This window comes from Homarus americanus, unplaced genomic scaffold, assembly GCF_018991925.1.
Source record: "Homarus americanus isolate GMGI-L3 unplaced genomic scaffold, GMGI_Hamer_2.0 scaffold59495, whole genome shotgun sequence".
Taxonomy (NCBI): domain Eukaryota; kingdom Metazoa; phylum Arthropoda; class Malacostraca; order Decapoda; family Nephropidae; genus Homarus; species Homarus americanus.
Window position 1 is genome coordinate 5,280,378 of NW_024732415.1, and position 10,828 is coordinate 5,291,205.

The 10,828-nt window shown below is 42.4% G+C and overlaps 1 protein-coding gene across 1 annotated transcript; it reads left to right on the top strand.

The window, feature by feature from the left end:
• Positions 1-7,048: 7,048 nt before the first annotated feature.
• LOC121868510 lies at positions 7,049-10,820 on the top strand. Its single transcript, XM_042369176.1, has 5 exons — positions 7,049-7,082; positions 7,951-8,202; positions 8,802-8,960; positions 9,142-9,321; positions 10,470-10,820. The coding sequence occupies exons 1-5, from the start codon at positions 7,049-7,051 to the stop codon at positions 10,697-10,699; spliced, it is 855 nt and encodes a 284-aa protein (XP_042225110.1). The 3' UTR covers positions 10,700-10,820.
• Positions 10,821-10,828: the final 8 nt, after the last annotated feature.

Here is a 10,828-nt window from a genome sequence, read left to right on the forward strand (position 1 = left end):
CACAACCTCGCTATCAGTCACGCCCATACTATCAGTCACGCCCACGCTATCAGTCACACCCACAATACCAGTTACACCCACGCTATTAGTCACAACCTCGCTATCAGTCACGCCCATACTATCAGTCACACCCACCCTATCAGTCACGCCCACGCTATCAGTTATGCCTACAGGTAGTAGGTAGTAGGCAGCTACCAAACAGGGAGGTACTACCGCCTGGGAAGATATTGGAAGCATAATGTGTTGTCTAATGGTAGACCCTGCTACCATATGACATCACGAAAATTGTGACCAAGTCCCAGGTTGCTGATCTGACTTTCTGCCTCATTTACACACAATTGCAGGGTCTCAACTGTCTCTCTTACTATTGACAACACCACAACTAAAACCTTACTCATTCTTGATCTGTTTTAATTATTCTATTTTATTATCCTATGTCAGTTGATATTAATACTGAAGCGGGGCCTTCTCGGATGGGTCCCACTGGTCGGGAAGGTTGTGGACCCCAGGGCCGATCTGATCATCATCAAGCTACTGGGGCCTCAACTGACGCCACCACGGTTGATGGAGGATCGGCTTTTTTCCAACATTCGCGGACTGAGATCCAATTTTTCTTCTGTGGAGCACCATCTATCAACCTCTTCACCCGACCTCTTACTACTCTCCGAACTTCAACTGACCAAAGCAGCTTCACCCAAACCTTTTCAAGTCTCTAACTACAACCTTTATACCTGCTTCCGTTCTAAGGGAGGTGTATGCGCCTACTGCAACACACGTACACCTATAGCCCGAATTCACGTATCTTGAATTTCCCCTTTATGATGTCATCTGGCTCAAAATATCTCTACCAACTGTGACTATTTTTCTTTGTTTCCTATACTGTTCTCTCAACTCTACCAACTATTTCGAACTCTTTGACTATCTCACTTCTTGCCAAGAGTCGTTGCTATCCACACACCCCAACACCGAGATCCTCTACCTAGGGGATTTCAGTGTACATCACAGAGAGTGGCTTGGCTCTGCAAGGGATGACCCAGGTGGAGCTGAGGCACTCTCTTTTTCCTTACTTAATGATTAGGAACAAATAATCAAACACCCTACACGCGTTCCTGATCGACACGATCAACTTGCTAACATTCTGGATCTTTGTTTTACCTCTAACCCCTCACACTATTCATATTCAATTTTTGCCCCCTTAGGGTCTTCTGATCACAACCTTATTTCTATTAAATGAAACTGGGCACGACCACCTCCCCCACCCCCCTCTAAACGTCAACTATGGCACTATCGGAGGGCAAGCTAGCAATCCTTGCGAGAAATCTTCACCGACTTTCCTTGGGATGAATGTTGCTTTTCCACTCGGGATGCCTCAGTATGTGCTGACAGCATTGCTGGGGTTATACGGGGCTGCATGAGTGCATTTATCCCATCTTCTACCAAAACTTTCACATTACAATCATGGTTTGATCGCTCCTGCTCTCTTGCTTGCAGGGTGAGAGATAGGGCATATCGAGCTATGAAACTATCTCCTTCTCTTATTCCCCACACCTCTTTCATTACTTCTAGGAATCGTTGTAAGGCTATTCTTCGTAGGGCCAAGCGGAATTTTATTAAAAGAAAGACTGCTGTCCTGACTAATTCTTCCTCTAGTAAATCCTTCTGGTCCTTAACTAAAAACATCTGTAACAACTTCTGCACGCCTTCTTTTCCTCCCCTCTTCCGTTCTAATAACTCTATAGCCAACTCTCCCCCTGAGAAAGCCAACCTCTTTGGCACCTTATTCTCCTCTAATTCCACCTTAGACGATTCCCACTCTATCCCTCCTACCCCTGCACCTCCTACTGAACCTATGCACTTTCCTATAATCTCCACTCGCAGGGTTGCCGGTGTGTTATCCAGGTTGGATGTGAGTAAGGCGCATGGACCTGACGGAATACCCCCTCGTGTTCTGAGGGAATGTGCTGAAGCCCTGGCCCCTGTGCTTGCTCGCCTCTTTCGCCTTTGCCTCAAAACCAAAAATTTTCCTTCTTCTTGGAAGCATGCCTTGGTTCGGCCCATCCCGAAGAAGGGTGACCATTCTAATCCCTCTAACTATCGCCCCATTGCCCTAACTTCATCCCTCTCAAAGATTTTCGAAACTATCTTGAACTCCCATTTTCTCCGTCACCTTGAACGCCTTTCCCTTTTGTAGGATCACCAGTATGGCTTTCGCCAGGCGAGATCTATTGGTGATCTGCTCTCCTATTGTACCCATCTTTGGTCATCCTTTCTTAGGGACTATGGGGAAACTTTTGTCGTGGCCCTCGACATCTCCAAAGCATTTGACAGGGCATGGCACAAGTCTTTGCTATCTAAACTTCCCTCTTTTGGTTTCTCTCCCCCACTTTGTTCTCTCATCTCTAGCTTCCTTGAGAACCGATCCATGGCAGTTGTTGTCGAGAGATCGATTTCTCGCTCTTTCTCTACCAATAGTGGCGTCCAACAGGGTTCTGTTCTTTCACCAACTCTCTTCCTTCTTTTTATCAATGATTTACTTCCATTCTATCCATTCTTACGTCGATGATTCTACTCTTCACTTCCTCACATTTTCCCCTTCCTCCTAACTCTCAAACTAGATCTGTTTCTAGAACTGATATCATTACTTCTATCAACGCGGATCTGTGCAGCATCTCTGAATGGGGGATACAAACTTGGTTAAGTTCAATAGTAATAAAACTCAATATTTACCAATTACATTTTGTAAATTAGATGATCTCCCACCAATTACATTTCAGGACGCTATCATCCTCCCAAATTCTGAAATAAATATGTTAGGCCTCACCATTTCCTCCAATATGTCCCAGAAATCACACATCCTTAGTATAACTAAAGCTGCCTCCCGAAAGTTGGGAATGCTGTACAGATGCCGCAGCTACTTCATTCCTGAGCAGTTGTTCCAAGTATATAAGAGATTCATTCGTCCTAACTTGGAGTACTGCTCTCATATCTGGGGTGGCTCTTCTTCTGTCCAACTATTAGTTAGGGTAGAATCAAAGGCATTTCGTCTTATTAACTCTCCTCCTTTAGTCGACAATCTCTCTTCCCTTTCTCTTCGCCGCAATGTTGCTTCACTCTCTCTCTTTTACAGGTACTTTAGCGGGCAATGTTCAGTGGATTTGGCATCCTGTGTACCGCCGGCAAGGCCGTTGGCTCGTAACACACGTCTTGCCCGCGGTGCCCACTGTATGATATATATGGACACAAAGTAGTACCTTCAGCTGTATATTATTATATTACTCTTATATTACTCTTATTAATTATGTATAGTACAGTATTACAGAACATGTATTAATTCTATGTAATATTCCCATTTATTGTGCACCATATTATGTATATAAATTATCACATTTATACTTTATGTATTCAGCTTGTGAATGCTGGCATCTGTACAGGCCAGCGCGTAGTAATACATAGATAGATGAAAAGAGAGAAGACAGAGTCCTCGTGGCGTGACCGCGGGCTTCTGCGTCCTATTGTATATATATCTCCCGTACGAGAATAGAACCTACTTTTAAGACAACAAGTGTTTGTGTATACCCTCAGTAGTATAGAACACTCTTTGGGTATCCCTAGCAACACGCTAGACCCACCATTTCTCTGTGGATGTCGGTCACACGAGAATAACCCGTTATAGTATCTCCTTCTTTCCTCACACAGCCAAGCTGTGGAATGCTCTGCCTTCTTCTGTGTTTCCATGCTCTTACAATGTCTCACTTTAAAAAGCTGGTTTTCCGGCATCTTTGTGGGGTAGATTAATACAGTATAACCTTTTTTTCTATATTTACAATTTCTTTCCGGTTTTTTTTCGCTCCCCAGGCTCCGTTGTGGATCGTTTGACCTGTGCCCAGGTGGGCTAATTCCCGTAAAAAAAAAACTATCAGGAACGCCCGCTCTATCAATCACGCCCCACTATTAACCACGCCCACACCATCAGTCACGCCTACGTTATCAGTCACGCACACGTTATCAGTCACACCCACGCTATCAGTCACATCCACACTATCAATCACACCCACGCCAAGTTTCACACCCACGCTGTCAGTCACGCCCACGCTGTCAGTCACGCCCACACTATAAGTAACACCCACACTATCAGTCACGCCCACGCTGTCAGTCACACCCACGCTATCAGTCACACACACACGTTATCACTCATACCCACACTATCATTTAAACCTATGCTATCAACCACACCCAAGCTGTCACTCGCTCACACACACACACATGACCAGTCACGCCAATGTCTTGTCGCTACCTCATTGTGTATTTATGAAGAAAATGGCGCATTGCAAAACAGATGAAACTAACACGCTATTACAATGAACACCGTCTATCAACCTTCCTGTGGGTGCGTGACTGTTATCTGCCTGGCGACAAAGGAACTGAAGTTGTTGTAAATGAGTTTTATTTGTAATTTAAAAATGAATTTGTCCTCTGTGTGTGTGTGTGTGTGTGTGTGTGTGTGTGTGTGTGTGTGTATGTGTCATTATCCAAGCCTATATATAATTCAAATCGGTATTTACATATTAATTACAGCAACTCAGGTAACTATTGCTAATAACTTTTACCATTTTGGTAATATTTGCAAATTTTAACATCTAAAAAAAAGGTAGTGAAAGAAATTATAGTAATAATAGAATACAATAATATCTTGAAAATACGAAATATAAAAGAGACGGAAACTGATATACAATGGCGGCCATATAAGTTGTTGTTGAGGTCATCGTGTGCTTCAGGTGTACCTAAGAACATAAGAACATTTGAAAATAAGGAGTCTGCAATAGGCCGGCTGGGCTGTGCATGGCAGCTCCTGTCGAGAGTTACTACCACTTCCTATCATCCATGGATCTATTTAGCCTCCTTTTAAAACTTTCCAGCGTTCCAGCACTTACTACAAAGTTGCTAAGCTTGTTCCACTCGTCTACCACCCTATTTATGAACCAGTTCCCTCCTATCTCCCTCCTAAACCTAAACTTATCCAACTTAAATCCGTTGCTACGAGTCTTATCCTGCTCGGATATTATAAAAACTTTATCTACTGTATATCTCCTCTATTGATTCCTTTCACCCACTTAAATACTTCTATCAAATCTCCCCGCACTCTTCGTCTTTCTAGGGAATGCAAGTTTGGTTTCTTTAGTATATCTTGATATGGAAGGTTTCTAATTCCCGGAATCATTTTCGTCATTTTTCGCTGCACCGACTCCAGTGAATTGATATCCATTCCATAATAAGGGCACCAGAACTGAACAGCATAATCGAGGTGCGGCCTGACTAGCGTAAGATATAGTTGCAATAAGACCTCTGCACTCTTATTACTTACACTTCTAGATATAAAACCTAATACTCTGTTTGTCTTATTTCAAATATTAACGCACTGATTTCTAGGCAGTAGGTCCGGACTTACAAGGACCCCTAAGTCTCCTTTCACAAGTTGACTTCTCTAGGTTGATGTTGTTAAGCTGTATACATTGACAGTATTTGTTTTTCCAATATTAAGTACGCTGCACTTGTTGGTATTGAATTTCATTTGCCATATTTCTGACCACTGATGCAGTTTATTTAAATCCTCCTGTAGTGCATTTACTTCCTGCCCTGAATTAATCTGCCCCCCTATTTTGGTGTCATCCGCAAACTTGCTTATGTCACTGCTGATCCCAGTATCTAGATCGTTTATGTAGATTATGAACAAGAGTGGGCCTAGTACTGACCCCTGGGGAACCCCACTTGTTACACAGCCCCACTCACATTTAACACCATCTACCTTGACCCTCTGTGTTATATCGGTGAGCCATGATTTTATCCAATTTAAAACTTTCCCCTCGATACCATGAGCCTTAACTTTTCTCAGAAGCCTCTGATGCGGTACTCTGTCAACCGCTTTGCTAAAGTCTAAGTAAATAACATCATAATTTTCGTTATTACCTACTACCTCGAAGACTTTCCTAAAAAACGTTAGCAGATTTCGTATACAAGATTTTCCCTTTGTAAACCCATGTTGAGCCGGTAATTTGACGCTGATGCTCTGTCTCCCTTTTTGATTATGTTTACTACATTTGCCTGATTCCACAAGTCTGGCACAACTCCCGTGTCTAATGATTTTGTTAATAAATTTACGAGGGGTCCGCTAATCTATTCCTCACTCTTTCAAAACTCGAGGGAAAACTTCATCTGCCCCTGGGGATTTTGTCTTCTTTAATTTATTTATCTTCTTTAGAACATCTTCTTTTCTAATAGTAATATTCTTTAATTTCTCTTCTTCATTTACCCTAAATATCAGTTCCACCTCTGGAATTTCCTCGTGAATTTCTTCTGTGAAAACTGATAAGAAGTGGCTGTTTAATGCTTTGCTTATTTTCTCACTATCATCGATCACTTCCTGTAAAGGCCTGGGAATAAGGGATTGAAATCCCTTACCAGACTAATCAGGTTCTTAATAAAGGAAAGTCAAGGACCATGGTTTTCTGAGGAAAAGCAAACAACCGTTTGAGATTGACATCTCTTTACTATAAAAAATATATAACACAAATCTCTGACACCACTCAACAAACATCAAATAATTACGGGAGTCAAACAATTAATGCCGCCAATAGTTAATGGAGTTAATCAATTAAGGGAAGCAAACAATTAAAGGAATCAAACAATTAATGGGAGTCAGCAATTAATGGATTCAAACAATTAATTGGAGTCAACAATTGATAGAATCGAACAATAAAGGGGAGTCAGCAATTAATGGAATCAAACAACCATAGACTAAAACAATGAACAGATATTTCCTACGGCAGTGGCCCTGGGGGAAGGTTCTGGAACAGGGTGATCCACACTCAGGGTAGGGAAGCGTCAATTCAACTCCACACTCAGCGACGTCTTGAAATGGCAGGAGAACACCGGGACACAGACGGAATGAGATGAACTGACGGTCGTGGTATGTGGTAGTGGTAGGTGACCAGAGAATTGACAGTCGATAAGTGAAGGTCTGGGGACACAGCCCACGAGTCCAGGACCTATGATGAGAGCACAGCCAGAATATGACGAACAGCGGGGTAGCTAGATAGTGACTGTATGGCGGCTGGGGTGAATCTGCCTGTGACACGGGTAGCAGCTGCCATTCTCACCTCTGTCCAACCGCCCTAAGTGTTGTCCGCACCAGCAAACGAGAGAGTTAGCAGCGGTAATGAGCAGGGAGATCGTTTCCGCCCTTACACTTCCCCTCTCTCTGACTTTAAAGGTCCCACTTTGTCCTTGACCTTTGTCCTATATACATGGAAAAATTCCTTGGGATTCGCCTTGGATTCTCTTGCTATCCTGACTTCTTAGTCCCTCTTTGCCTTCCTTACATTTTTTTTAACATTCCCAGATTGTTCATTATACCTATATCTGAGCTGCTCCTCCGCTCCCTCTAATTTCTTATAAATTCCTGTTTTAAGTCATGTTTAAATTTTTTGGTCATCCACCTTGGCCTCATTCTTATTTGACCTAATTTTTCTGTATGGTATATTTTGTTCTTGTGCTTTATGTAGTATACTAGTGAATATATTATAGTCATGATCAATTGTTGTGTCATCTATGACCTCACCCCTTCCTACTGGGAACTGACGTGACTGTTCCCAGGTGACCTCACCTAGGTACCTTCTTAACCCCTGATAATCCGTCAACCAAAAGTTTGGGACTCTGACCATATTGTCATTATTTTTCGTTTCCCAATTTAGGGTGAACCTGATTTCTCTGTGATCACTGTTACCTAGTTCTTCCCCTACTGTGATATCTCTGATAATATTTTCTTTGTTTGTTAATACTAGGTCTAATATATTGTCACCTCTAGTAGGTTCTGTAATTAGTTGTTTAAAAAAATTGCCCTGTACTGCGTCTAGGAAGTCGTCAGATTCAAAGTTACCTACAATGTTTTCCCAGTCAATATTTCTGAAGTTGAAATCCCTCTGAAGCAACACGTCATCATTTCCAGGGAGGAACCACAGTACCATGATGGCAGGGAGAGACATTGTGATGGTGGTGGTGTGGATGGTGATGGTTCTGTTGGTAGTGATGGCCGCAATGGCCATGGCCGGTGCATCATCAGTACTAAATTCGGTAACTTTAGGGTGGTACCGGGGAAGGCTCTGTCTGCTGGTGACTTTTACGGCGTCTACACCTTAGATAACGCATGTGAGTTACGTCATCGTCACGTTGTTTCAAAAGAGTTTCAGTAACATTTTAATCTTCTCCATTTTTTGTATTATTTAATTTAATGTAGGAATTAATGAATTATTTTGATAATAATAACAAATAAAGCCACGTAACTATTTAGCTCCCCCATAATCCTGCCCAAGATTATAACCTGAGAGAGTTAGCTGGTGATCACTGCACTTCACAGCTCAGGTAATGGTTTTGTCTAATAAATATTTTGTTCTTATTTACAGGTAATTTATTATGAATAATTTAAGTTATTGCAACTTATAATTGTACTTTTTCTCTATGATAATTTAAGACTTGCAATCACCTTTCTCTTTAAATAATAATTAGAGAATTTGTGATGAGTTTTGTGATTGTTTTGGTGTAAAATACATCATCATTATCAGCCGCGTAATTTGTGAACATTACTTATAAAAGATACTTTTACCTGTGGTGTGTTTCTTCACATATGTTAAGTAGATAAGTACTTAACCTTCAGTTCAACCCACAACTTACACTGAGGCTCAGAGACCATCTATGATATATCTATAAACTTATTCATTACACTGACGAAGGTTTTATCGGCCGTGTAGGTACGTGTCGCCTGGCGTGTTGGTCTGCCAAGCGGTGTGTGGCGGTAGCAGCGGTGCCAGATACAAGTGCCAACACGGTACAGTGCCACTTGTCTGAGAAGGGACCCATCAACCACACCCTCACCGACACCCCGGACGCCACCTACTACTTCTGGGAAGGTCAGCTGTTGGTGAATCTTTCTCGTAATACTAATGTTAATTATTGTGTGTTTATCAGTGTTGTAGAGAAGCCCGTGTTGTGGGGGTCAGTGTCGGGTCCTGGAACTGGAACAAGTTTCATATAATAAAATAATATATTGTCAGGTTGTGACTCAGTAAACAGTAAATTGTCTCTAAACAGCTTCGGTGCCAAACAACTTCTACGGGATCATGAAGGACAACTACCTGTATCTGGTGACGAACCATCAAAGAACATTTACCCACGGGAAGGAACTGTGCGCCAAGATACCTGGGCACCGCCTCGCCACCATCAAGACTGCTCGCCAGTTTGAAACAGTCACCGCCATGTTGAATGCTAACAGCATGTCTTGGGGGTCGTGTGAACGCTTTTTGCTCGACGCCATGCAATATGACCCTCTGTTATTGTTGCTATATTGGCTCTTGTGTAAACTCATTCAACAAGATAGATAGATAGTCATTATTTGTTGGGTGAGAGGTGTACCGTCAGAAGACCTGGGCAACACAATGGCTGGGTCGTAACATAAACATGATAACCTAAAGTCACGTCTTCAAGGCCTCAGCCACATTGTATGTTACTTAGCATCTCTGTTCGTCCAGCATAACCCGTCGACCGTCAGTGTGTTATTACTGCTCACGTATCTCTGGTCGTCCCGTCACCTGTCCTGACATAAGGGGCGAGGTACCCCTTGATGTGGTTCTAGGAGGATGGTAATGACAATGGGTTGTATTTAAAGGGAAAACAGGGAACCGCATAAAGATTCGCCACCTCAGCTTATTTTACCTGAGGCTTAAACACCCTAATGCTACATTGAGGGGTTAGTTGGTTAAGTTAGGTTAGCTTAGGTTTCGTTTGATTAGGTTAGATTAACTTATGTTAGGTTAGTTCATGTTAGATGAGATTAGTGAGTTAGGTTAGCTTAGGTTTCGTTTGGTTAGGTTAGCTTAACTAATGTTAGGTTAGTTCATGTTAGATGAGATTAGTGAGTTAGGTTAGATCAGTGGTTCTCAACCTTGTTTGCCCCATGCACCCCTTTCACCATATGTCAGAATGTCATTCCCCCCTCCTTTCCAAGATTGTCTGCCTCAAAAAGTGCATTCCAAATAATATGCATATAATACTGAAAATCCTTTTATTTTTTTTCCATATTAGCATTTCGCCCCTCTCTGAAAAAAACCTGAGGGGGGAAATTCCCCCCTGGTTGAGAACCCATGGGTTAGATTAACTAATGTTAGGTCAGTTCATGTTAGATTAGATTAGTGAGTTAGGTTAGATTAAGTTGAATTAGTTTAGGTCAGCATGAGGGTAGTTAAGAAATCTGAAGATAAAATTAGCTAAGGCTTCCTAATCTTAAGATGATTCTAGAAAAAGTTGCATCGTTAAAATAACCAAAAACACATCTCTCTCTCTCTCTCTCTCTCTCTCTCTCTCTCTCTCTCTCTCTCTCTCTCTCTCTCTCTCTCTCTCTCTCTCTCTCTCTCTCCTGACAGGCTGGCCAGTGTGGGTGGACCTGGAGAAGCCTGGGGTACTTGCAACACCTCTGCAGTGGGGAGATGGAACTCTGTACGGGGATGGCACCGTGACACAGCTGGCAACCGTTGTGACTGAGAGGGATTATGCAGCTGTCTACCGCCTAGAAGATCAAAACTTCGACGATAAATCAGACCCTGACCTTTATTACATCCTGTGTCAGGCTAACCCACTCGGTCTAGACTGGTAGTGAGGGAATTTCCTCATGAGGCCTTGTAGTAAGTATGTCTGGCTCAGTCTGGAGTTTTGGTAGCATAGGTGTCCTTCTAGAGTTATGGTAGTATGTAGCTCAGTCTGGATTGGTAATAGAGTGTAGTAG

Coding starts and splice junctions, on each gene's coding strand:
- LOC121868510 (XM_042369176.1), top strand. CDS start 7,049: ATGAGAGCACAGCCAGAATATGACGAACAGCGGG. Junction 7,083..7,950: donor AGAATATGACGAACAGCGGG/GTAGCTAGATAG, acceptor ATGTTTTCCCAG/TCAATATTTCTGAAGTTGAA. Junction 8,961..9,141: donor CACCTACTACTTCTGGGAAG/GTCAGCTGTTGG, acceptor GTCTCTAAACAG/CTTCGGTGCCAAACAACTTC.